This window comes from Struthio camelus, chromosome 26, assembly GCF_040807025.1.
Source record: "Struthio camelus isolate bStrCam1 chromosome 26, bStrCam1.hap1, whole genome shotgun sequence".
Taxonomy (NCBI): domain Eukaryota; kingdom Metazoa; phylum Chordata; class Aves; order Struthioniformes; family Struthionidae; genus Struthio; species Struthio camelus.
Genome location: NC_090967.1, coordinates 5,826,440 through 5,852,204, shown reverse-complemented (window position 1 = coordinate 5,852,204; position 25,765 = coordinate 5,826,440). Strand labels below are relative to the sequence as shown.

The 25,765-nt window shown below is 72.0% G+C and overlaps 2 protein-coding genes across 7 annotated transcripts; one reads left to right on the top strand and one right to left on the bottom strand.

Moving 5' to 3' along the window:
* Window positions 1-4,203: 4,203 nt before the first annotated feature.
* ISYNA1 (inositol-3-phosphate synthase 1) lies at window positions 4,204-8,533 on the top strand. The gene is made up of 11 exons (XM_068920191.1): window positions 4,204-4,345; window positions 4,585-4,709; window positions 4,792-4,953; window positions 5,043-5,172; window positions 5,245-5,438; window positions 5,529-5,678; window positions 5,747-5,962; window positions 6,060-6,224; window positions 6,304-6,417; window positions 6,506-6,723; window positions 7,933-8,533. Exons 2-11 carry the CDS (start codon window positions 4,596-4,598, stop codon window positions 8,141-8,143), a joined length of 1,674 nt encoding a protein of 557 aa, XP_068776292.1. The 5' UTR covers window positions 4,204-4,345; window positions 4,585-4,595; the 3' UTR covers window positions 8,144-8,533.
* Window positions 8,511-25,430, bottom strand: SSBP4 (single stranded DNA binding protein 4). 6 transcript variants are annotated; one of them, XM_068920194.1, is made up of 18 exons: window positions 25,277-25,430; window positions 23,407-23,479; window positions 23,039-23,100; window positions 21,111-21,195; window positions 14,991-15,080; window positions 13,853-13,936; window positions 13,679-13,738; window positions 13,497-13,566; window positions 13,298-13,368; window positions 13,130-13,197; window positions 12,959-13,004; window positions 12,818-12,853; window positions 12,661-12,715; window positions 12,479-12,549; window positions 12,286-12,364; window positions 10,369-10,397; window positions 10,155-10,256; window positions 8,511-9,902 (listed from the first exon to the last, which is right to left on the bottom strand). In XM_068920194.1, exons 1-18 carry the CDS (start codon window positions 25,330-25,332, stop codon window positions 9,873-9,875), a joined length of 1,167 nt encoding a protein of 388 aa, XP_068776295.1. In that variant the 5' UTR covers window positions 25,333-25,430; the 3' UTR covers window positions 8,511-9,872. The 6 variants fall into 6 exon arrangements, with proteins under 6 accessions (XP_068776295.1, XP_068776296.1, XP_068776293.1 ...); XM_068920195.1 differs by having other exon boundaries at window positions 9,730-9,902; window positions 12,286-12,337; window positions 12,509-12,549; XM_068920192.1 differs by having other exon boundaries at window positions 9,730-9,902; window positions 12,661-12,853.
* Between the last annotated feature and the right edge of the window lie 335 nt (window positions 25,431-25,765).

Sequence of the window (25,765 nt, the reverse complement as noted above, 5' to 3'; positions counted from 1 at the left end):
TTGGTTGGTAGCTCCACGTTGCCCGAAGGTCGTGCCGTTAGGCGGCGTCCGCCCCGGCACCCTGGGGTCCCGCTCTGCCGGGGACGGGGACGCGCAGCGGGGCTCGGGGAACCTGGACCGCGGGGCGCACGTGGGGTGCGCGCGGGACTGGGACCTCGGGGCACGGAGGAGGCAGCCGCTGCCTAACCAAGATGAGTAAATTCTTCCATGGAAACGCTTCTCGTTCTGATCCTTAATATTTCGAATGGGGTTTTTGCCTTTTTTTTTTTTTTTGAGGGAAATAGAGATGGATCTCAATCTTTATACATCTGCTATAAGATATTTTTGCAAACAGAGTTGTATACAAAGATGTATTGTGTACATTTACATGTATATTCTGGAACTTCTAAAATTTGAATATAAAACTGAAAATATTTAATGAATATCCAAACTGTGAGACCCAATTAGCATTCAACAACTTTCTGCTTCACTTTTCTTTTGGACTGTGTTAAAGAATTGTAGTCAAATCTGCCTTTCTTTTTTTGTTTTGTTTTTTTTTCATTTTAGAGATTATGAAGCTAGGCAATTTTTGTGCTTTTTGGGTTAATAGAAACCAGTTCTAGGTGATTAAGTATGATCTTAACTTATTGATACTGTGTTTTACTTTGTAATATTGTACTGTGGATAAAACTATATTGAGCCATGGAGTTGGAGTTTACAAAAGAGCTTTTCACTTTGCCAAAATGTTACAATTTAAAGGCAGCATAGTCTTCAGCTTTCCTAATCTTTTCTTAAGAGCTAGTGTCTTTTTTGTACACTAAAAAGCTGAATGCTGATTTTGCAACATATAATAAATTCACTGTATTGGAAAACAAGCGCACAACAAGGTGGTATGTTTCTTTTCGGTGCTTCTTACAGCAAGAGAAGGGGGAAAGGTGATAAATGGCTGACATGGGTTTTGCAAGCAGTAAGCTTGAAGGAACCGAGTTATTTGAGTTAAAGTATCCGAAGTGCAGGTCAGACACGTGGAAAGGGGGGGGACGGCGCTTGGTTTGGGGCTGCCGGGGCGCCAGGGAGGGTCTTCGCAGCCGGGGAAGGCGCCCGCGCGGGAGCTGACGCTTGGGCGGCCGGCGGGTTCGCTCGGCCGGGGCGAAGCCGTTGGTCGGTGCCCTCGACCCGAGGCCGGGCGAGGTGCTGGTCTCACGGAGGTGAGTCTCCGAGAGCAGCTCGACGGCCCTAGCTGACGTTTCGCCGCCAGCTCGGGCGACCGCTGCCCGGTGGGCACGTCGCTCCCCGCGTTGCCTCTGTGACCCGGCTCGTGGAGGACTCGGTCTCTCTCCGTCACCCACGGCCTTGCGGCGGCTCGGGCCGGGCCTCTTGCACAAGGTACTTGACTTGCACGGAAACTGGCTGGAGGGAGGTTACTTACACGCGGCCGCAGCCCCGTTTGCCCTCTTCCGGAGGTCTCCTTCCCTCCGCGTCCAGGCTTTGGCGTTCCTCAGCAGTTCCTTCAAACCCCTGGCAGCTCCTGTGCTGGCCGGGCCGCGGGCTGAGCTCGCGGCTGCGCCAGGGAACCTGCTAGTGGAAAGTTACTGGCTGCTTCCTCCGTGCCAGGGCCAGCCCCGCTCCAGCCGCTTCCCTCCTTATCTGGACCTCCGTGGAGAGGCGGGGGGCAGCGCTGCCGGCGGCCCGGAGCCGGGGCTGCCCCTGGCGCCGTGCCCCGGGCCGGCACCCTTTGGGTCGCACCCAGGAGAAGCGTCGCTTTACGCTGCACGAGCTGCTGGTCCTGCGCCCTTGCCTTGAGCTTGCTAAATTAGGGAAGGCGAAGAGGTGGCAGCGGCGGCCGCGCTCCCCCCCGGGCCGGGGCGCGTGCTCCCGCGGGGGGCGGCAGCGGCCCTCCCCAAACCCCTCCGAGGAAGGGCCTGGCCGCAGGGCGCGTGACCCCCTCTCTCCCCGTCCCCTGCCCAGCTCGGCGGGACGCTCGGCCCTTGACGAGCGCTTCGCAGCCGCTCGCTCCTCCCGGGCCGCGCAGCGCGGCTCCCCGCGCGCCCGCTGTCGGCCAGGGCCGCCCGTCGGAGCCGGGCCCCCGCCGCCCCCAGCGAGGGGCCGGGAAGGAGAGAAAAACAAGCCGGCAGCAGCTGCTGCTGCAGGCAAAAGATAACGAGGGCTCAGAGGCCCCCGGCTGGCTTTTCGCTGGGGGGGGGGGGAACCCAGCCCCGAAAGGCGTCAAGCGGGGGCTCCGCGGGGCTCTTTGCCCTGCCTGACCAAAGGTGCGTTTGCAACAGAAACGTCCCGTTTAAAACCAGCCGGAGCGCGCTGTGCGTTAATCCGGGGAAGAGGCTGCAGCAGGGGCCGGGGGCTGGATGCGTCCCGCGGCGCGAGCCAGCACGGGGCCGGGAGCCCCGCGCGCTCCCGGGGCTGCGAAACGGCGCGGCTCCCAGCCCGGGAGCATCCCGGCCTCCTTTTGCATTATTACTTTTTTTTGTTTCCTTCTCCTTTTTGCAGCAGTTTCTGGGTGCCGTCGCTGCCGGTGGCGGCGGTCCCAGGGCGGCTCGGCGCTCCTGGCCCCCCGCCAGCGCTGGCAGCCGGGGCGCGAAGGCGCGCTGGGCCGCCGGCCCGGCCTCTTGGCCCATTAGCGATTCTGCGAGGGCCGAAAGAAGGGAGCCCCGCTCCCGCCGTGCCGAGCGTGGGAGGAGTGGGAAGGGAGTGGGGGAAGGAACAATGGTGGGAGTTCTGGGAGGGGGCAAAAAAAGGAAAAGCAGTGGAAAAATACCAGTTCTCAGCCCCTGGCAGCGCTGCCCGGACCCTCCCCGCCCCAGGATTATTGTACAAAGAAATGTTATTTTTGTTTCAATAATTTGCTGAGGCATTGGCATTCCAGCGCGGGGCTCGATGTGTCCTGCGGCCCGGCACTGAGGAGCGCATTGTTCCTCCGCGGCCGAGGGGCCGCCGGCGCCCCGGCCCCCCGCGCGCCGCCGCGCAGGTGCCCCGCGGAGCCGAGCCGTCCTGGTCCCGCGCGGGCAGCCTGGCCGGGGCCCCCCCTTGAAGTGGGACCTCGCCACTGCCAGGGAGCCGGGTCCCGCGCTGGCCCCCGGCGCGGCGATGGCCAACGTGTGGGGTGCAGCCTCCCCCGGCCTGGCCCTGCGTCCCCCCGGGTGCACCGTGCAGGGCTGTGGAAGGGGGCAGGTGGCCATGGTGAGGACAGCAGGGTCCTGGTGATGGGGTGATGGGGTGCTGGTGGCCGTGGCAGGGACAGGAAGGTGCTGGTGATGGGGTGCTGGTGGCCATGGTGGGAACAGCCCAGTGCTGGGGGCCATGGTGGGGACATCCCGGCGCTGGTGGCCGTGGCGGGGACAACCCAGCGCCGGTGGCCGTGGTGGGGACATCCCGGCGCCGGTGGCCGTGGTGGGGACAACCTGGTGCTGGTGGCTGTGGTGGGGACAGCCCAGCACTGGTGGCCACGGCGGGGACAGCCCAGCGCCGGTGGCCGTGGTGGGGACATCCCAGCGCTGGTGGCCGTGGCGGGGACAACCTGGTGCTGGTGGCCGTGGTGGGGACAACCCGGTGCTGGTGGCCATGGTGGGGACATCCTGGCACCGGTGGCCGTGGCGGGGACATCCCGGTGCTGGTGGCCACGGCGGGGACATCCTGGCACCGGTGGCCGTGGCGGGGACATCCCGGTGCCGGTGGCCGTGGCGGGGACAACCCGGCGCCGGCGGCCGTGGCGGGGACAACCCGGTGCTGGTGGCCACGGCGGGGACAGCCCAGTGCTGGTGGCCATGGTGGGGACATCCCGGTGCTGGTGGCCACGGCGGGGACAGCCCAGTGCTGGTGGCCATGGTGGGGACATCCCGGCGCCGGCGGCCGTGGCGGGGACAACCCGGTGCCGGTGGCCATGGTGGGGACATCCCGGTGCTGGTGGCCGTGGCGGGGACAACCCGGCACCGGTGGCCGTGGCGGGGTGCTGGTGGCCCCGTGGCCGTGCTGGGACGGCGGGGTGCTGGCGCTGGTGGCCGGTGGCCGCGGCGGGGTGGCGCGGGGGTGGCACCGCGGGAAGCGGCGGCCCCCCCCCCCATTCCCCCCCCCGGGGGCCGCGGGAAGCGGCGCCCCCCCCCCATTCCCCCCCCCCGGGGGCCGCGGGAAGCGGCGCCGCTTCCCCTTCCCGGGTCAGTCGCCGCCGGGGGGGGGGGGGGGGGGGGGCGGATGGAAAGTTTCGGGCTGGGCGGCGCCGGGGGCGGGGGCGGGCGGGTCCTGGGAGCCGATTAAGCGGCGGGAGGCGAGGGGAAGCCCCAGCCGCGCTCGCGTCGCCCCGTGGGGCAGCACCGGCCCGGCCCGGCCCCGCTCGGCTCCAGCGCCACGCCGCCCGGTGAGTGTCCGCCCGCCGCCCATCCCCGTGGCCTCGGCCGCCGCCCCAGCCGCGGGGACAGCGCCGCTTCCCCTTGTCCCGTTCCCCCCCCCCCACCCCAACCCCGCGGCCAGCCCGGCTCCCCCCTCCCTCCCGCCACCCGTGGGGAGGGGAGCAGCCCCCTGGGCGCCCCCCGCCCAGGCCGCGCGTGGGAAAGAGCCGGGGGGGGGGGGGGCGACACCCGTTTCCTCCCGCCGCAGCGCCGGGGACGATGGCAGAGCCGTTCCTCGTGGAGAGCCCCGACGTCGCGTACAGCAAGGACTACATCGAGGCCAAGTACGCGTACAGCACCGTGCACGTCTGCCAGGAGAACGGCCTCACCAAGGTAGCGGGGGGCCGGGCGGGCGGCGCGGGGCTCCCCGCGGGACGTGGGCCCTGCCCGGCCTCCCGCTCCCTCTGCCTCGCAGGTGAGGCCGTGCTCGACCCGCTTCACCTTCCGCACGGGGCGGCAGGTGCCCCGCTTGGGCGTCATGCTGGTGGGCTGGGGCGGCAACAACGGCACCACGGTGACGGCGGCCGTGCTGGCCAACAAGCTGGGTCTGTCCTGGATGACCAAGACCGGGCGCAAGGTGAGCCGGGCGGCCGGCGCGGGCCGGAGCGAGCGTCGGCGCCTCCTGGGCGACCCGGCCGGGCCTCAGCCCCGCGCTGCCCTTCCCAGAAAGCCAACTACTACGGCTCGCTGCTGCAAGCCTCCACCGCCTGCCTGGGCGCGGGGCCCGCCGGCGACGTCTACGTGCCTTTCCGGGACCTGCTGCCCATGGTGCACCCCAACGACATCGTCTTCGACGGTAGGTGGGGAGAGCGGGGAGATGGCCCCGGCGGGCGGGCGCGCACGGACCCACGTCCTGACCGGCCCGCAGGCTGGGACATCTCCTCGCTGAACCTGGCCGAGGCCATGCGGCGGGCCGAGGTGCTCGACTGGCAGCTGCAGGAGCAGCTGTGGCCCCACATGGAGAAGCTGAAGCCGCGGCCCTCCATCTACATCCCCGAGTTCATCGCCGCCAACCAGGAGGAGCGAGCGGACAACGTGCTGCGCGGGTCCAAGGCTGAGCAGGTGCTGGGGGCCGGCGCGGGGGGGCGGCGGGCCGGGGTCCCCCCGCCGTGCTGACCCATCTCGTCCCCCCACCCCGCTGCATTGCCCCAGGTGGAGCAGATCCGCCGGGACATCCGGGACTTCAAGGAGGCCAGCGGGGTGGACAAGGTCATCGTGCTGTGGACGGCCAACACGGAGCGGTTCTGCGACGTGGTGCCGGGGCTCAACGACACCGCCGAGAGCCTGCTGCGGGCCGTGGAGGTGAGGGCGCGCGGCGGGCGGGCCGGGGCGGCCCGGGAGCCGCGCTGAGCCGCCCCGTGTCCCCGCAGCGAGACCTCGAGGTGTCCCCGTCCACGCTCTTCGCCGTGGCCAGCATCCTGGAGGGCTGCGCCTACATCAACGGCTCCCCCCAAAACACCTTCGTGCCGGGGGCGGTGGAGCTGGCCGCCCAGCGCCGCGTCTTCATCTGCGGCGACGACTTCAAGTCGGGCCAGACCAAGCTCAAGTCGGTGTTGGTGGATTTCCTGGTCGGTGCCGGCCTCAAGGTACGCGGGGACGGCGGGTGGCACTGTCCGCCCCGCGGCGGTGCGCGGGCGCAGGCGGGCGGCCGCGGGGTGACCCCTCTCCCGTCCCCCGCGCCAGATCAAGTCCATCGTGAGCTACAACCACTTGGGCAACAACGACGGGAAGAACCTGTCGGCTCCGCAGCAGTTTCGCTCCAAGGAGATCTCCAAGAGCAACGTGGTGGATGACACGGTGCAGGCCAACCCCGTCCTCTACGGGCCCCAGGACAAGCCCGATCACTGCGTGAGTGGGGGGCCGTGGGGGGGGGGGGGCGCGGGGCTGGCCATGGGGCCGCCGGCTGCTGACGGGGCCTCGCTCGCAGGTGGTGATCAAGTACGTGCCCTACGTGGGCGACAGCAAGCGGGCGCTGGACGAGTACACGTCGGAGATCATGATGGGAGGCACCAACACCATCGTCATCCACAACACGTGCGAGGTGCGTGGGGCACGCGGGAGGCCCGCTCGAGGACAGCGGGGCACGGCGTGGGGCTGGGGGCTCAGCCCGTGCCCCCCGTGCCCCGCAGGACTCCCTGCTGGCCAGTCCCATCATCCTGGACCTGGCCATCCTGACGGAGCTGTGCCAGCGCATCACCTTCTGCACCGAGAGCGACCCCGAGTTCCAGGGCTTCCACAGCGTCCTCTCCATCGTGGCCTTCCTCTGCAAGGCGCCCCTGGTGCCCGAGGGCGCCCCCGTGGTCAACGCCCTCTTCCGCCAGCGCAGCTGCATCGAGAACATCCTGAGGTACCTGCATGGCCCCGGCCCCTCTCCCAGCCCTGCGCGTGGTGGCCTTCCCCACCCCTGGGTGCTCCGGCATCATCTCGCAAGCGATGCAAGGTGCATCCTCACCTCGGGGTCCTGGTGCCTGATGCTTGGGGGTCCTGAGCCCCCCTGGGGTGCCAAGGGCATGAGGGTCCTAGTGCCTGGGGTGGCCCGTGCCTGTGAATGCCGGTGCCCGTGGGAGCTGATGCCACGGTGTCCCAAGCTGGTGGGTCCCAGTGCCCAATGCCTGGGGTGCCCCAAGCTGGTGGGTCCTGAGGCCTGCAGTGCCCAGAGTTGGTGGGTCCCTGTGCCCAGTGCCTGGGGTGCCCAATGACGAGGGTGTCCAGCACCAGTGGGTCCTAGCACCAAATGCCAGGGGGTGCCCAACGCCAATGGGTCTCAATGCCCAGTGACCGGGGTGTCCAGTACTAGGGGGGTCCCAGTGCCCAATTCCTGGGCTGCCCGGCACAGTGGGTCCTGGTGCTCGATGCCTGGGGTGCCCAGCTCCAGTGGGTCCCAGCACCCAATTCCCAGGCTGCCCAGCATTAGCGAGTCCCGGTGCCCAATACCCAAGGTGCACCATGCCCAGGGTGCCCAATGGGTCCCAGTGTCCGGGGTGCCCAACACCATTGGGTCCCATTGCCTAATGCCCAGGGTGCCCACTGTCTGGGGTGCCCAACACCGGTGGGTCCCGACACTCAACGCCCAGGGTGCCCAGCACTGGTGGGTACTGGTGCCCGATATCCGGGGTGCCCAACAGCAACGGGTCCCGTTGCCTAATGCCCAGGGTGCCCACTGTCTGGGGCGCCCAACACCGGTGGGTCCCGACACTCAACACCCAGGGTGCCCAGCACTGGTGGGTACTGGTGCCCGATATCCGGGGTGCCCAACAGCAACGGGTCCCGTTGCCTAATGCCCAGGGTGCCCACTGTCTGGGGCGCCCAACACCGGTGGGTCCCGACACTCAACGCCCAGGGTGCCCAGCACTGGTGGGTACTGGTGCCCGATATCTGGGGTGCCCAACAGCAACGGGTCCCGGTGCCCGCTGTCCCAGGCACCCATCACCAGGGGCTCCCAGCACCCCTTGCCCGTGGTGCCCAATGCGGGTAGGTCCCAACACCGGGGATGTCCAACGCTGACGGGTCCCAGCGGCTCCCGGGTGCTGAGGCCGCCGTGTGCCCCCCCCGGCAGGGCCTGCCTGGGGTTGCCCCCCCAGAACCACATGCTGCTGGAGCACAAGATGCAGCGGGCGGCCCCCAGCCCCAAGCGCGCCTGCCCCGCCGGACCCGCCTGCCCCGCGGCCCCCAAGAAGGCGGCCGCCCAGCTCAACGGCCACCCGTGTCCCGGCAGCGCCCGGCACGGGCCCCCGCGGCCCCCGCTCCACGTCGACGGGGCCGACTAAGGGCCGCGGGTGCCCAGAGCATCTTGTGGGAGCTTTTGGGGGGGGGGGGGAATGGATGGATGCGGGGACTGGGGTGTTGGCGGGGGGATGCCGTGATGTGACCCCCCCCACCGGGCGCTACCGCGAGACTGTGACCCTCGGTACCCTGGCAGGACCGCGGCACCGGCCCCCCCCTGCTTCCTCCCCTGGCCGCCCTCGAGCCCCCCCCGGCCGAGCAAGAGCGGCTGCTGGAAAGAAAAAAAAAAAGGAAAAAAAAGAAAAAAAAATCAAATTACATTTATTGATGCAGGTTTTTTTTTCTTGTTTTGTTCTGTTTTTGGAATTTTTTTTTGGATTTTTTTCTTCTTTTTTGTTTTTTTTTGTTTTTGATAAGCAACTTTTCGGTCTAAAGACTCTTGAGAATAGAAAGAGGGGACGGGCTCCCTACACAGAACGACTACACCTAGGGGGGGTGGGGGGGGGCCGGGGCACGGCCGCCCCCCCGGGAGGGCCCACGTGGGCGCTGTGGGGGGACGCGGCGGCGGGGGGCACCCGGACCCCTTTGGCGCAGGGTTTTGGGGGGGGGGCTGTACATGGGAAGGGGGGCCGGGGCACGCGGCAGTTTGGGGGGGGGGGCATTTGAGGTCCTTTTGTTATAAAAGAGGAGGAAAAAAATCCTTCATATTAAAGTTTAAAAGTGGTCCCTTCTGCGAGGGGGGGGGGTTGGGGGGGGGGCCCGGTCTGGCGCTCGGGGAGGGGGCAGGAAGATCACAGTGCTGGCTGAGCACGCAGACGGGCTGGGGGGGGGGGGGCAGGGGGCTGCCCTAGAGCACGGTGGGGGGGGGGTGATGGGAGCAGGCAGATGCTGGGGGGGGGTGCTTAGCACCCCCTCCCCAATCTGTCATGATGTTGGGGGGGGGGGACTGTGCTGTATTTATGGCTCTAACCCCCCCCCCCGCCCCCAACCTCCCCCTCCCCAGGCTTTGGCAGGGCCAAGATTTGGCTATAGCCCCATTTTTTTGTTGGGGGGGGGGGAAACAGAGATGGGACCTGCCTTGAGCCCCTGCCCAGCAGGGAGGGGTTGGGGGGGGGGGGTCAAGCCCTTCCAGGCAGTGAGCACATTTGGGGGGGGGGGTCATTACTCATTAGCAGCTGAGCTAATTGCAAATGAGTGCATGCCCCCCCCCCGGCTGGGGCAGATGCCTGGGGAAGGTATTGGGGGGAGGCAGGGGGTGTCTGCCAGTGCCCATACAGCACTCTGCCCCCCCCCCAAAATAAATACCCCTCCCATGCTGCATGACCCCCCCCCCCCCGGGAGGGGTACTGGTGTGGGGGGGTGGGGGGCAGGGGAGCCCAGGCACGGCACTGGGTGCAAACCCTGGTGCCCCACCGTGGGTGCTGCACCACATCCTGCAGACCCCCCCCCAATCTCGCCCCCCCTCCCCAACGCGCTGGCAGCGTGCTGGGGTGAACAGGCAGCCGGGGGGGCGGGGGGGGGGGGCGGCAGCCCGGCCATTGTCTGGCGCGCGGGGTGGGTCCGTGCCCGGGGCGGAGGGTGGGTGGCCAGTTCCTGGGTGGGGTATTTTTTTGTTCCCCCCCCCCCCCATTTTGTTTTGTTTAGTGTAGGGTGGGTGGGGGGGAGGTTTTGTTTTGTTCCCCCCCCCTCCCCGTGTGTGTTTTAAATACAGCGTTTAGCACCGCGGGGTGGGGGGGCGTCGGGGGTCTCCGCCGGGCGCCGTCGGAGCTGGGCTCACACGCTCATTGTCATGCTGGGCGAGTACTAGAGAGACGGGAGACACCAGAGGGTTAGCGGGGGGGGGGGCGCGGGGACCCCGCCGGGGCAGCCCCCCCCAACCCCGTGTCCCCCCCCCCCACCGGGGGGGTGCTGGGGGGGGCCAGACGGGGCGGTTTTGGGGGGAGGTTGGGGGGGGGGGAGTCACGCCTCCGGTGGGCTCTCGCCCCGCGCTCTGGCCCGGGCCCCCCCCCCGCCCCGGGACCCCCGCCCTCGCCGCCTGCCCGCCGAGACCCTTACGCTGTCGCTTTGGAAGGGGTTTAAGAAATTGCTGCCCATCTCGGCGTCGTCCCGCGGGGTCCCCGGCGGGTTGCTCATGCCCGCTATGTTACTCGGCGAGCTCTGCGGGGATGAAGGGGGGGGGGGATAAATAAATCAGCCCCCGGGCAGCAGCAAAGCCCCCCCCCCCCCCCCCACCCTCCGTGGCCCGGTGCCGCGGGGTCGCTGCGCTCACCTTCGGCAGCCCGTCCATGTCCCCGGAGCCTGCAAGGACAAGCGAGCGGCGTGAGTGGCACCAACCCCCCCCCCCGCCGGTCCCGTCGCGGCCACCCCGTGCCAGCGCGTCCCCCGCCCCAACCGCCACCCCGGCAGGAGCAGGGACGTGGCCTCGTCCCCAGGACCCCGCTGCTCGGGGGACGGCGGTGGCCCTGCGCCGTGGCCCTGCGCGGTCCCCGGCATCCCGCAGATGGAGCTCGCGGACCGCAGGACGGTGCCAGCTGCCTCCGCGCTCTGCCCGGCCAGCAGCGTCCCGCCACCCTGCCAGCACGGGGGGGGGGTCCCAGCAGCGTCCCGCCACCCTGCCAGCACCGGGGGGGGGGGGTCCCAGGAGTGTCCCACCACCCTGCCAGTACCGGGGGGTCCCAGCAGCGTCCCCGCCACCCTGCCAGCACCGGGGGGGGGGGGTCCCAGCAGCATCCCGCCACCCTGCCAGTACCGGGGGGTCCCAGCAGCGTCCCGCTACCCTGCCAGCACCGGGGGGGTCCCAGCAGCATCCCGCCACCCTGCCAGCACCGGGGTGTCCCAGCAGCGTCCCGCCACCCTGCCAGCACCGGGGGGGGGTCCCAGCAGCGTCCCCGCCACCCTGCCAGCACCGGGGGGGGGTCCCAGCAGCGTCCCGCCACCCTGCCAGCACCGGGGGGGTCCTAGGAGCGTCCCTGCCACCCTGCCAGCACCGGGGGGTCCCAGCAGCGTCCCCGCCACCCTGCCAGCACCGGGGGGGGGTCCCAGCAGCGTCCCCGCCACCCTGCCAGCACCGGGGGGGGGGGGGGGTCCCAGGAGTGTCCCCGCCACCCTGCCAGCACCGGGGGGTCCCAGCAGCGTCCCCGCCACCCTGCCAGCACCGGGGGGGGTTCCCAGCAGCATCCCGCCACCCTGCCAGCACCGGGGGGGTCCTAGGAGCGTCCCTGCCACCCTGCCAGCACCGGGGGGGTCCCAGCAGCGTCCCCGCCACCCTGCCAGCACCGGGGGGGGGGTCCCAGGAGCGTCCCCGCCACCCTGCCAGCACCGGGGGGGGGGTCCTAGGAGTGTCCCCGCCACCCTGCCAGCACCGGGGGGGGGGGTCCCAGCAGCGTCCCCGCCACCCTGCCAGCACCGGGGGGGGGGTCCCAGGAGCGTCCCCGCCACCCTGCCAGCACCGGGGGGGGGGTCCTAGGAGTGTCCCCGCCACCCTGCCAGCACCGGGGGGGGGGGTCCCAGCAGCATCCCGCCACCCTGCCAGTACCGGGGGGTCCCAGCAGCGTCCCGCTACCCTGCCAGCACCGGGGGGGTCCCAGCAGCATCCCCCCCGCCCTGCCAGCACCGGGGTGTCCCAGCAGCGTCCCGCCGCCCTGCCAGCACCAGGGGGTCCCAGCAGCGTCCCGCCGCCCTGCCAGCACCAGGGGGTCCCAGCAGCATCCCCGCCGCCCTGCCAGCACCGGGGTGTCCCAGGAGCGTCCCCGCTGCCCTGCCAGCACCGGGGTGTCCCAGCAGCATTCCCGCCACTGCTGGGGACCACTGCCACCACCCCTAGGGTGTCCCAGGAGCATCCCTGGCACTGCTGAGGACTGCTGCCACCACCCCTAGGGTGTCCCAGGAGCGTCCCCGCCACTGCCGGGGACCGCTGCCACCACCACCGGGGTGTCCCAGCAGTGTCCCCACTGCAGCAGGGGACCGCTGCCATCACCCCTAGGGTGTCCCAGGAGCGTCCCTGCCACTGCCGGGGACCGCTGCCACCACCATCGGGGTGTCCCAGGAGCGTCCCTGCCACTGCAGGGAGCACTCCCCGTCCCCTTCCCCAGGCCTTCACGGGGCCACAAGCCACAGAAGGGGCAGGACCTGGGCGGGGGGGGAGGTCCTGGCCGGCCGTACCCCCCCCCAACCCCTCGGCACCCACCTAAGGATCCGTTCATGTGATGCGGCTCCATCGCGCTCATCCCTCCCATGGGCCCGTCGGGCCCAGGCCCCATGGGGAACTGCAAGGCAAGGAGCAGGTCAGCGCGGTGGGGACGGGGGGGGTGGTGCTGGGGAGGGGGACACGCACGGCTCTGAGGTTCCCCCCCCCCCAACCCCAGGTCTCAGCCACTTACGTTCGGCCGGTTGCCCGCGGGCCCGATGGGGTTCATCATGGTGTACATGTTCTCGCTGGAGTTGGTGGAGTCTGCGGGGAGTATGATTGGGGGGGGGGGGGCGTCAGTGCAGCTGGGATGGGGGGGGATGCCGGCCCCCCCCCCCAATCCCTGTCCCCATCCCCGTCCCGCCGCACACTCACCTCCGGGGCTGGGCATGATGGGGGTGCCGGGGGGGCCGCCGCCTCCGGGAGGGCCCTGCCAGGGAGAGAGGGGCTCAGAGGGCTGCGGGGGGGTGGCGGGGGTCGGCACGGTGCGGTGTCCCCCCCTCTGCCACCACCGAGCCTGCCGGATACTCACCACGTAGTTCCCGGGGGACGAGGAGGAGTAGGCGATCTGGGGAGGGGACGAGAGGGACGGGGTCAGCGTGTGGGCGAGCGCCCGGCGCCCCCCCCTCCCAACCTCCGCGCCCCCCCCCCGCCAACCCCCCCCAGCACTTACAGAGTTGGCGTTAGGGTTGGGCCAGGGTCCCCGGCCGCCTGGGCCCCTGGAAGAGAAGGGTCGAGAGGTGAGACGGGCTCTGCCCACGCCGGGTCCCGCTGCCCCAGCGCATGCGGGGAAGGGGCCGGGGTGGGGGGGCACGGGGTGGGGGGGTGCCGGCGGGTGCCTTACATGTTCATGGCGGGGATGCCCGGGCCGGCCAGCGAGCTGGGGGGGGGGCGCATGCCGCTGCCGTAGCTCTGCAAGGGAAAGGCGGGCGGTGAGCGGGGTGGGGGGGGGGGGCCAGGGCCCCGGCGTGCCCCCCCCCCCCCAACCGGCGCGGTCCCCGTCCCGGCTCACCTGGGGCGCCATCCCGGCCATGCCGCGCGGCGGGTTCATCCGCTGCATCGGGCCCCCCATGGTCGGATGCCCTGCGGGAAAGGGAGGGCGGCGTGAGCCAGGGTGGGGTGGGGGCGGCAGTGAGACCCCCCCCCCCACGGCCTGGGCTGCAGGGGGTTTGGGGTTGGTTGGGGGGGGGGCACCAGCAGCCCCAACTCACCCTGCGATCGCACGCCGGGGTCCATGGCGTTCGGCAGCAGCGGCTGGGAGCCCGGGACGCCCACGGGAGGCTGCGGGGACGGGGTCGGGGGGGAGACGGCGGCTGTCAGGGCGCTGCGGAGCGTCTCCCCCCCCCCACCCCACCAGCCCCCTGCCCGCCTCGGACCGCCGCCAGCGTCTCACCTGGTTTGGCATCCGGAGCGAGGGCCGGGGGCCGCCGGGGTATCGCGGGGACATGAACGGCTGCAAGAGGCAGAGCGGAGGGCTGAGCCGGGGGCTGCGGCGATCCCGCTGCGGGCGCCCGGGGGCGGCCGGTGGGCCGGGGAGCGGGGGGGCTGGCTCTGCCCCGAGCCTTACCTGGCTGTGCGGCCCCATCATGGGGGCGCTGGGGTTGTGGGGCGGAGGTTGTGCGTGCGGCGATGGCTGAGAGCCCGGAGGTCCCTTCAAGAGAAACAAAAACGCGGGGTGGGGTTACAGCCGGGGCGGCCGGGTGACGCACGGCGAGGGGGGGGCACGCCGCGGGGCAGGCACGCACACGTGCAATGTTCACGCGCACACGCAACGCAGCACGCACGCAGGCACGCACACGTGCAATGTTCACACGCACACGCAACGCAGAGCATGCATGCAGGCACGCACACGTGCAATGTTCACACGCACACGCAACACAGAGCATGCATACAGGCACGCACACGTGCAGTGTTCACACGCACATGCAACACAGAGCATGCATGCAGGCATGCACACATGCAGCGTGCACACGCAGCACGCATGCAGACCCGCAATGCTCATACGCACACGCAACATAGCACACATGCAGGCATGCACACACGCAGCACTCATGCACACACAGGCATGCATGCAGGCGTGCACACACGCAGCGCTCATGCACACACACACATGCATGCAGGCGTGCACGCATGCAGCACTCATGCACACACACACATGCATGCAGGCGTGCACACACGCAGCGCTCATGCACACACACACACACGCATGCATGCAGGCGTGCACACACGCAGCGCTCATGCACACACACACGCATGCATGCAGGCGCGCACGCATGCAGCACTCATGCACACACACACACATGCATGCAGGCGTGCACACACGCAGCACGCACCCGCAGCATGCAGGCAGCCGTGCACACATGCGATGCTCACATGCACGCGCAACACGGAGCACGCAGGCAGGCATGCGCACATGCAGCACTCATGCACACGCAGCAGCACACACGCAGGCAGGCACGCGCCCACGCGGCGCTCACACGCACACGCTTTGCAAGGACAGCCGTGCACTGCTCACGCGCGCCCACGCTCCCACACGCAGCCCCAGCGGGAAGCCGGCGAGCGATGCGCATTGGCGGCCGAACCCCGCGGCCGGAGACACCCCCCCCCCCTCCAAACCACCTCACCCCAGCCCCAAACCGGGGGCGGGGGGCAGAGCCCGGGGGTCCCGCGAGGGCCTTGCAGCGTTGCGGAGGCCGGGGCCCTACCTGGAAGAAGCCAGGCGGCATGGGGCCTCCCGGCAGGCCGTCGCTGGGCGCCAGGTTCCCCATCACCGGGCTGGGAGCGGCCGCAGCGCTCTGCAGGGAAGGGAGAGCGCTGGGGACGCGGCGGCCGGCACCGTCCCCCCCCACCCCAGCCGGTGCCCCGTGCTGCCCCGCTGGCCGCAAAAGTGCAGCTAATGGGAATAAATTAATGGGGCTAATTAGGGCCGGTGCAGCGGAAAGGGGAATTAACCTTTTGCTCTGGAAGGAGAGGCGAGGCGAGCCGGCCCCGGCCCCCGGCGCCCCCCCGGGACCCCCGCGCGGGGCGGCGGGAGCAGGTGGCGCAGCGGCGCCCGGCCTGGCCTCCGCAGCTGCTCCGCACCCCCGGGCTCCGGCCCCGCGTCCCTGGGGCACCCGGCGCAGACGCCTCCGGCAGAGACAAAGCGAGCCCCGGCCCCCCGCCTCCGCCAGCGCCGGCCCCGCTCCGGCAGCCCATCTGCTCCGCGGCCGGCCCCAGGGCACCGAGCTCTCCAGCGTGCGAGCAAGAGGGCAGAGCGTGGAGAACCCCACGTGCTCCCCTCCCAGGGGGATGGCGCAGCACCCCGGGGAGGGCTGGGGGGGCCCCGCGGGTGCCGGCTCGGCCCCGGGGCTGTGTGCTGCGGGGGGGAGCGGGCAGGGGGACCTGGCCCCACTCGCCTGCCGGCCCCGGTCCGAGGGGAGCTATTAAACGGGAAGGAATGCGCTGGCTTTCCGGCTCGGCCCCTCGCGCTGTCTCTGCCACAACTGGTTTCAATTTGAAGGGGAGGAGGAAGGGGGAGGGACGGGATGGCCTCGCGCTGCCCCTCCAAGCCCGCGCCGGGGGCCCGGGGCGGCCGCGTGCCGCAGGGCCGGGCGAGCTCCGCGCCGCCCCGGCGGGGGGGGGGACCGCAGCATCTCGTCGGTGCCGTCCCCGCGGCCGCCTCCTCCGGCCCCGCAGCCCCCCGCGTCGGCCGTGCCCCGCATCGCCGGCCCCAAACCCCCGTCCCAGCGGCGGAGCTGCAGACGTCCCCGCTCAGGACGGACGAGCCACCCGCCCCGCTCCAGCCCCGGGTCCCCACGGGCATCGCCAGCCCCCGCTGCGGCCGGGGGTGACGCGAGCCGGACCCCGTCCCCAGCCGCGGACCTCGGTCACGACGGCACCAGCCTCCCGGCGACGCCTGGCGTTTTTATCCCCGCGTCGGGGTCACGGCTCCCTGACGTCAGCGGCGGCGTGGTGGCTGCAGCGGGGCCGCGGCAGCCGGCGGCCCGCTCAGCCGGCCCGGGGCGCCGGCGCTCCCCCCCCACCCCGTCCCCGCGCCGTCCCCACCTGACAGCGGGGCAGCTCCTTGCAGGAGCCGGTGACTCATTTAAACGAAACATGACTAATCCCTTCCACGACAGATGTCACCAATTTAGCGAGCAGGCACCGCGCGCGGCCCGGCGGCCTCCCCGAGCCGCCGAGCATCCCTGGCGCCGGGCGCGCGGCGGAGCGGCATCCCGCCCCGGGGGGATGCGGCTGCAGCGCCTCTCACCTGCTACGGCAGAAGCCTCGCGGGCAGCAGCGATGCCCGAGAGCGTCTGCTCTGCGCGCTGCCGGGGCACCGGGGGGCTCCAAGCCCAATGCAGTGGGGCAGGGCTCGGCGTCGGGGCTGGGGGTGCAGAGGGCTCCCGGGGGGGGTCCTTAGCCCGGTCCCACCCCCCCCGGCAGGCGGCAAACGGGCAGAGAAGGGCCGAGGGGGCATCACCCATTGATGGGTGTCTCAGCTGGGCCCTACGGGGCAGGTACCACCGCAACAACTGGGGAGGGAGAGCCCCACGGCAGGCAGCGAGTCCCGTGTCTGGGCACACGGGTGATGCCTGGCACACGGCACATGCCAGGTGCATGGGACAGGACCAGCACACCGTTCATGCCAGACGCACAGGTCATGCCACGTGCACAGGTCGTGCATGGCACATGGGACACGGGTGCACGGCTCACAGCAGCTACATGGGTTATATCTAGTGCACAGGACACGGTGGGCGCACGGCTCACGGCAACTACACGGGTTATATCTGGCGCACGGGACGCGGCGGGCGCACGGCTCCCGGCAGCCGCGCGGGCGATGCCCGGCGCACGGGACGCGGCGGGCGCACGGCTCCCGGCAGCCGCGCGGGCGATGCCCGGCGCACGGGACGCGGCGGGCGCCCGGGGAGGGCTCTGCCCCCCGTGCCGGCCGGCGGCGGCGGGGCCGCGCGCTAGGGCCGCGCGCCCCGCTCGGGGCCGTGGTGGGGCGGGAGCGCAGACGCTGTTATGGCCCCCCTGCCTCATTTATCAGCTGCAGGATCAGAGCGGGCTGGGCCCAGCTGAACTCACTTTACAACCATGCACAAATCATTTGCAAGACAATGGAGAGTCTGTGCAGGCAGCCAAAACCAACAGCGCCGGAGGCCAGGCAGCCGAGCAGCACCCCATGAAACCGCCTCCCCAACGCCCTGCAAATCCCCCGCAACATTCCTCCCCGTTAACCCCTCGCCCCCCGCCCCGGCCCCCGCTGCCAGCCTTCGGGACGCCCGGCTCCCTCCCGGGCGCGCGGAGGGGACCGGCCGGTGCCCTCGTTTGCAAGAGGCTGCAACGGGGCGGCGGGTGCTGCGTTAGGGGAGGGCGGCCCCGCGGCCGGGCTGGGGCTGGGGCCGGGGGGGGGGGGGAGCGGGGCTGTGCCAGCGATGCGCGGAGGGGACGCGGATGTCACGCGGGGAGCACCTGCGGGGCTCGGCGATGCTCGGGGCTACGGCGGGGGTTCGCGGTGCCCGGCCCGGTGCCAGCCCACCCTGTCCGACCCCGGCGTGGACCCGGGCAGGGGGTCCGTCCCCGCGAGCCGGGGGTGTCCCTGCGGCGGGGGGCTGCCCGGCCAGCCCGCAGCGGGTTAACGCTGCAGCTGGCGGTGTAGCCGCCCCGCGTCTGCAGCAGGGTCACTGCAGCCGCCCGCAAGACAGATGGGGCCCAGGAGATCCCAGCCCTGGCCCCACACGAGATTCCCGGGCAGAGCCAAGCCCGGGGCGGGATATGTGCCCTGCGCCGCCACGGGGACATGGGGACAGAGCCGAGCGGAGCGGGGATGTGGGCCCTGTCCCCTGCACCCCAGCAGAGTTGGGTGCCGGGTCCCTGCATGCCTGGGTGCAAGGAGCTGGGACCCGTCCGCTCTGTTCCCAGCCGGGACCCAGCGCGGCCGCTGGCGGGTACCGAGGTGGCCGCCGGGGACAGTGCTGGGTCCCCCTGGCCCCATGGGGCGGGTGAAGGACCCGCAGCCCTGTGGGGCTGCAGCGGGACCCCCCAGTGCTGCTGTCACCCCCCCCAATCCCGCTGTCACTCCAGGCCCAGGGATGCAAAGCAGGAGTTGCCATGGCAACAGGTTGGGGAGTTGCAGCATCTCCTGCAGGCATCAAGGGCAGGAGAGAGGGAGGGAAAATGGGGGGGGGGGGGGGGGACAAGGGACACCAGCCCCCGGGGCGGCAGCGCCCCGAGCCGGAGGCTGCCATGGCTCATCCCGTTAGATGCTGCAAAGCGTGACCGCCTCCGAGCAGGATTTCCTTCCGGCTTCCCGCCTGCCGCCCCAATAATTACCCCTTCCCGCGGGGTGGCACGCGTCCCCGGCCCGGCTGCAGCCAAACGCAGCCCCGAGCGGTGGTGCCGGGCGGGATGCTGGGGGGCAGCGGCGGCTCTCGCCGGGGCCGTGCCCCACCGTGGCGCGGGGGGCTGCGCCCGACCCCGGTCCCCCGGCGCGCCGGCTCTCCGGCTGCAAGGCACCACTGCCATGGCAACGAGGCCGGACCGGCGCGGCGGCATCACCGCACCGAGAGCCTCATTAATTCCAGAATGGAAATCAGCTCCGTGCAGCGCCGGGGGCGGCCGGGGTGGGGGGGGGGCCGTGCCGCCGCTGCAGCCCCGTCGCCATCGAGCACCGGTGCCACGCACTGCCGAGGACGGGTTTGAGCTCGGCCCCAGCAATCCTGGGGGGCTGCTGCATGCGCGCGTGCATGCATGCATGCCGGGGACCCGCTGTCCCCGTGGCACGTGCAGCCTCCAGCGGGCAGGGTCTCCCCCCCTCACTCCCCCCGCGCGCCTGCTGCACCCGCTGCACTCGGCAGCTCAACGCGCCTGGCAAACACGAAGTGACCGATTGCCCCGGGGACCGGAGCTCTGCTACGGGGCGGCCGAGGATGCAGGACGCGGCGGGGGCTGCCTCGGCGATGCAGGAGCGCGGGGGGACAGGCGGCAGGGGACTGGAGGGGACACAGGCCGTCCCCTGGCGTCACTGGGCGCAGAGGCAGGGCTGGCAGCGACGTGCTGGCGTTGCAAAGGGCAAGCGCCCACCCTCCCCGCGCTGCGCGGGGGCGGCCCGACGGAGCAGCTCGGCACGGCTCCGGCCCCTCTCCACTGGGATGGGGAGGAACGCGAGTCCGGGCAGAGGGTGGAGGGCAGAGCGGGTCTGGTGGCATCCCGCCGTATCCCGCATCCCAGAGCATCCTGCACCCCGCAGCATCCCGCCACCCGCAGCATCCCGCGGCACCTCTGCCGGCTCGCCCAGCAGGTTCCCCACGCTGCCGGCACCCAGATCTCGGATCTCTCACCCTCTCCCCAGAGCCTGTCCTGTCTCCGGCACGGCCCACCCTCCCCGTCCCGCTTTGTCCCCCACCTCCCCGGCAGCGCGGGCGGCGCTGGCAGCCGGCGGGCAAGGCGGCCGAGGCGAGGGCAGCCAGCCCGCGGCCCACGGGAGCTAGTCAAACACCGCCAGCCGGCGGCCGGCGGCCACGCTGTTGACTCTGCGCCAATGATTAACTCGGTGACAGCCCCGTGCCGATAAGGACTGGAGCTGCCCGGGGGGCAGGGGGGAGCGCTGACCCCCCCCGGAACCGCTGCTGCCCCCCACGAGCCCGGCGGACAGGACGAGCCCCAGCGTCCCGCTGCACGGCCCGCGGGGCCGCCCGGTCCCGGTGGGGCTGGGGGGCCGGGCAGGGGATGGGGTGGGCTCGGGGGGGGGACCCCGGCGAAGCCACCAGCCCGGCTCCGGTGCCAGGCCTGGCACGGCGCCCCGGAGCCAGACGCAGCCGAGAAGTGAGAACACATTTGCTGGCTGCTGGCGGCTCCTGAGCCGGCTGCCGGGGGGTAATTTTCTCCAGATGTCCCCACGCTTCCTCTCCTGCGGCACAGCGGGCGCCCCGCAGCCCTGGCGGGGCCCAGCGCCCGGCCCCGCGGCCGGCAGGGTCCCGAGTCCTCGCGGGCCCTCTGCTCCGCGGCTTGCAGGAGCGGGTGCCCCGGTGCCGAGTCCCCACGCACCTCGCTGCACGCGTGCTCAGCAGCACGTCAGGCCGCGCGCTTCCCGGCGCGGGCTCAGCGCACGCTCGCGACGAGCGTCAGCTCCCTCGCAGGGGTGCAAGGCTCCGCAGCACCCAGCCCAGGGGGCAGAGCCGTCCCCTCGCCTGGATCCGGCCCTCGCTGTTGCACAGCCCCTTCCCCAGGCTCGCCACCCACGGGGCCGGGACACGGCCCGCGCCGGAGCCATCCCCGCCGCCCAACCACGCGGTGGAAAACGTGGGCTTAACTACAGGCTGCACGAAGCCATCGGTGCAAGGCTGCGGCGGCGCTAAGCACGGTCCCCCCGCCGCGGCTCCTGCCTGCCCGCGCCGGGAGCGCGCACGGTGCCCGCCACCCGGCTCGCTTCGGGTGCAAAAAAGGGAGAACGGGGGCAAAGCTGCCGCCACCCCATGCCTGCAGGCCCGCGGCTCCGGGATGGCAAGCTCGGAGCGAAGCACGGCGCTGGGTGCTCCCCGGCGGGGAGATGCCGGGTTGGCATCGGCGGGGCATGCCGGGGTCCCTGGCTGGGGGGGAGCGCAGGGCCCCGGGGATTACCCCTCCCCGTGCCGCGCCGTGCAAAATAGGTCAGGCTGCAATGCCGAGGACGGCGCTGGCAGAGAGCGCGTTAACCCTCGCGGCGCCGGCCTGGGGGTCCGGCCCGCCTGGGCGCCGCTGAGGACGGGGTCCCCCGGGCGCGCGCGCCCCGAAGAGCGAGAGCCGGGGCCGGCCCCGTCGCCTGCCCGCCCCGTCCGAGCTCTGCCGCCGCGGGTACTCACGTAGTCATGAAACGCCTTGGCCTCGCTGGAGTGCTCACACGTTTCCCGGCGGTCGGGAGCGGCGCAGTACAGGTCCCAGAAGACGCTGCGGGGAGAAGAAACAGCCCGTCAAGGGGGACCAGCCCTAGGGCAGACGCCTACCGAGCCAGCCGCCGCGGCGCTGCCGGCCGAGCGAGCCGCGCGGGTCCGGAGCCGGGGCGCGGGTACCGCCGCGCGTCCCCGGGCCCCCGGCTGAGCCCTGCCGCGCTCGTGCCACCTGCGGCTGACACGTCGCGGCGAGCGCCCGGACCCTTCGGCGGCTGCAACGGGGGCCTCCCGCCGCCGGCTCCCGCCTGGCCCCGCGGCTCCACCGCCGAGTGTTTTCCCTGGAAACGGTTGCTACGAACATCAGCTGGAGCCCCAGCGCAAATTCCTGGGACTTGACATCAGGCTGCAGCATCCCTAGGGTGGGTGGGGGGGGGGAGGCCAGGCTGGGAGGGCCCCCGTGCCGGTGCCCCCCCCCCCCCCCACCGGGACCGGCCCTGGCACCACGATCCCGGGGAGTTTACGGGGACGGAGGAGCCAGAGGGCAGAGCCGGGGCCGAGCACCCCGGGGAGAGAGGCCGGTGCCCCGCGGTCTGCATCCGCTGCGGCCGGCGACGGCACGGCAAGGGCCAACTGCTGAGCGGCGCCGGCAGCCCGAGGGTTAACGGGCTGGAAACCCACCGATATAAATCACCAGCTAATAGTTTATTGGAAATGGCTAAATACGCAGGCGTCAGGGCGGGCGGGCGGGCGAAGCGGCGGCTGCTCGGCGAGCGGGGCTGGCTCCCAGGCGCCGGCGCCCGTATCGCCCGCGTCCCTCCCGCGCGGCCGGGTGCCGAGCGCGGCGCGGCCCCTGGCAGGGCTCAGCCCGTGCCGGACGGCGAGGCGGAGGTCCCGACGGCACCTCCTGGCCGGCCAGAGCCCCGGGACAGGGCCAAGAGCTCCTGCCCAAGAGCCTCATTTAAAGCCCAGCTCGACAAGCGCCGGCCTGAGGCTGCCGGCTTAACGGGACAGTTTTGGGGGCAGCATGGTGCAAAGGGGAGGGCATCAGGCAAAGCCGCTGGGGAACCTCGGCGGGCCCCACGGGAGAGGGGAGACGGGCCCCGCCGGGCGCCGGTCACGGGGCCCGGACCGCGGTGCACGGCGGGACGCAGCCCAATTCCCGCAGGACGCTGCAAGGCGACGGCAGCGGCCGCCCCGCCGGAGCGGCCCCGGGGCTCGGCCTCCTCCCTCGCCGCCGGAGCGAGGAGGCTCCGTCTCCGCAGCTCGGAGCCGGCCCGGTGCAATCTCGGCGAGATTTACTCGACCCCCCCCCCCCCCCAGCCCCCGGGGGGCGGGAGGGGGCGGCCGGAGCCCGTTTCCCGCGGGGTCGCGATGGGGCGGCGAGGGGGCTCCGCACCCCTCTGCCCGCCCGGCCGGGACGCAGCGGCATCGGCCCCGCTGGCAGACCCGGCCCCGGGAGGCCCGCGGGTGGAGGTGGAAACCCCTCGCCACCCCCCCCCCCACCCCCCAACCCGGGGCCGCCTTTCGGATTGTGCTTTATGCCTTTTTGGGGCCGGCCAAATTGGATCCATATGTAGGAGCCGGGCTCGGCGGGGCCCAGCCGGGGGGGGGGCTGGGGCATATCCGGGAAGTGGGATTTGGGGGGGGGGGTGCCTCTCGCAAGCCCCGCGAAGGATGGGGATTGGGGGGGGGGGGGGGGGGGCAGGAAAAAAAAACCCGAAATCCAGCCTGGCGCTGATGGGAAAAGCAGAGCGGCAGGTTTATGGGGTACGAGGTGACGTGTCGGCAGCGGAGGGACCGGCGAGCGGAGCCGGGAGCCGCGGGGAGGGGGAGAGGGCAGCCCCCGGCCCCTCTCCGGCGCCCGTTCCCGCAGCCCCCGCTCGCGGGGGCCCCCCACTCACCACCACCACGAGTGCAGGAACCCCGGCGGCTCTCCCAGCGTGATGTTCTTCTCCCATCGGATCTGCACGGGGAGAAAGGGGCAGGGAGCGGGGTGGGGGGGGGGGGGGGTTACGCGCCGGGCCGGAGCGGGGGCACCCGCGCTCGGGCCGGCCGCGGCGACCGCTCCTTCCTAGAGGGACCTCGGGGAGCGAGACACAACGCGGGGAGGTGGCAGATCCCCTCCGGAGCCTGCGGAGCCCCAAGTCTGCGGGACGCACGCGTTCGGGGAAGGGGGAAAGGGGGACACGGCGCGCGCGGGGCCGGGATGCAAAGCTGCGCTTCAGCCAGAGCGGCCCGGGACGGCAGGGGAGCGCGGTCCCGCTCTCACCTCCGACAAGAAGGTCTGCGCGGATTTCTGGGCTCCCACGTGCAGCAGGTACTCGTAGACGTACAGCGCCAACCTGCGAGGACAGAGCGGGCGTCAGGGCCCGGCGCGGAGCGGCCCCGCTGCCCCAGCCCCGGGGTGGCGGCGCGGCGCGTCCCCCGTCCTCCCCTCCCGGCGGCCTCGGCCGCGCCGGCCTCCCGCGCTGCCTCCGCCAGCAGCGTCGCGCCCCGGGGCTGTCGCGGTGACGCCGCCGGGTGACGCCGGCCACGGCAGGGTGACACCACGGCCACGAGGGAGACGCAGCGGGGACGGGACCGGGACGGACCCCGGGGAGGCGGCGATGCAACCGGCGGGTCCGGCAGCGGTCCCCCGCTTCCCCCATCCGTTTGCCGGCCCCAAACCATCCGTTACGCACAACGTCCTGAGGAGGTTTAAAAGCCCCCGCGAGGACGCGAGACGACCCGGAGCGTCGGCACCTCGCCGGGCACGCAAAGGCATCGCGGCTCGGCACCGGCATCCGACACCGTCCCGGCGGGCGCGGACGGGTCTGCGGCCGCCCGAGCGGCCTCGCGCGGGGCTTCGGGGCACCGACCGCTCCGACCCGACGGCCCCCGCCGCCGCGCACAGGCCGGGAAGGGATGATCGGAGTTACGGACGGGAGAATAATAAAATAATAAATAATAAAATAAATAAAACGGGAGAATTAAATCCGTCAGGGCTGGGGGCTCCGGCGCCGCCGCCAAACCCGGAGCGGCAGACAAAAGGCCGGAGCCGTCCCGGAGCCCCGGGCTGGGCTCCGTCTCGGGGGGCCGCCGGCTGCTCGCCGTCCTGGCACGAAACCTCATCCGCGCCGGCAGGAGCCTTCCTCGTCCCCGCGGGCCGGGGGGGGGGTTTGGTTTGGGGGGGGGGGACAGGGGCTGCTACAGCCGGTGCCTCCCGTCGTCCCCGGGGTGCCAGCACCTCTCCGCGGCGCGGGACGGGGCGGCCAGGCGGGACCCAGGCGTCCGGCCACGGAGGAGCATCCTCGGCGCGGAGGATGCGCCGTGCTGGCCGGGGAACCGGGATTTGATACCACCGGGGGGGGCTACAACGAAACACCTGGGCGCAAGGGGACCCCCCCCCCCCGGGAAAGGGGTGACGTCAAATCCCGCCGGTGACATCGCATCCGGCGGGGGGACGCCCGGGGTTGCTCGGTAACGGCGGGGCGCTCCCGGGCTCCGCTGCTCCCGAAATTCTGCCGTTTTCCGGGGTGGCAGCGGCGGCTCGGCGGAGCGGGGAGGGGCCGGGCGGGCCGGGCGCCCCGTCGGGGCGCGGGGTGCAAGCGCAGCACCCCGGGCAGGGCGACGGAGCAAAAATATCCGTGGGACCTGGCGCCCCCCGGGGACACCTGCAAAACTCAACCCCCCCCCGGCAGCGGGGCCGCCCGGACCCCTCCCGTCCCGTCCGTTAGCCCGCGGCGGGGGGCGGCCGGACCCCATCGCGAAGCCCGCGGGGATGTTGGAGGAGCTTTTGCAGCGGGATGCGGCGCCCCCCCCCCCCCCGCTCCCCGCACCGCTCCGCCGGGCCGGGGGTGCCGTCGGGGCAGGGCCGCGCCGAGGTGATGCCGCGGCTGCGCTGCCGGGAGCCTGTCCCGGTGGGCGGCGGGGGAAACACCGCTCCCGGGGGGCTCCCACCGACGGGACGGGACGGCGCCCGGTGGCGCCGGCAGCCCAGAGCCCGGGAGGCGGCGGCGGCGGGGCGGGGCCGCCGGGCGCCTCTCGCCCCCTCCCCATTCCCCGGTGCCCCCCTGGTTCCTCCGCGCCGCCGCCAACTTCCCGCCCGCCCCGGCAAACTTCCGCGGGTGGCCCCGCTCCCCCGGGGGCCCCGCACTCACTTCTCGCGGGCCTGGCCGTCGGAGGGCACGCTGGAGCCCTTGCCCTTGGCGTACATGCTGGGGCGCGGCGGGAGCCACCACCTGTCACGGGGAGCGGGCGGCGCGGCCCCCCGCCGCCATCCCGGCCCCGGCCCCGGCCCCGGCCCCGGCCCCGGCAGCGGCAGCGGCTGCTGCGGCTGCGGCCGCGCGCCCGCCCGCGGGGGACCTTGAAACCGCCGCGCGGGGCCGGGGGGTCCCCGCCGCCGCCGCTGCCGCCGCCGCCGCTGCCGCCGCCGCCGCCGCCGCGCGCCCGCCTTCCCTCCTCCTCCTCCCCCCCGCCCGCCCGCGCCGGCTGTTCCAGGAACGCCGCCGCCCCCCACCTCCTCTTCGCCCGCGCCCGCCGCTCTTAAAAGGGCGATGGCAGCGCACGGCGGGGCCCACGCGCGACGCTGCTGGCGGGTACCGGGGACGCGGGGGACACGCAGGGAGATGGATGCGGGGGCAAGGGGA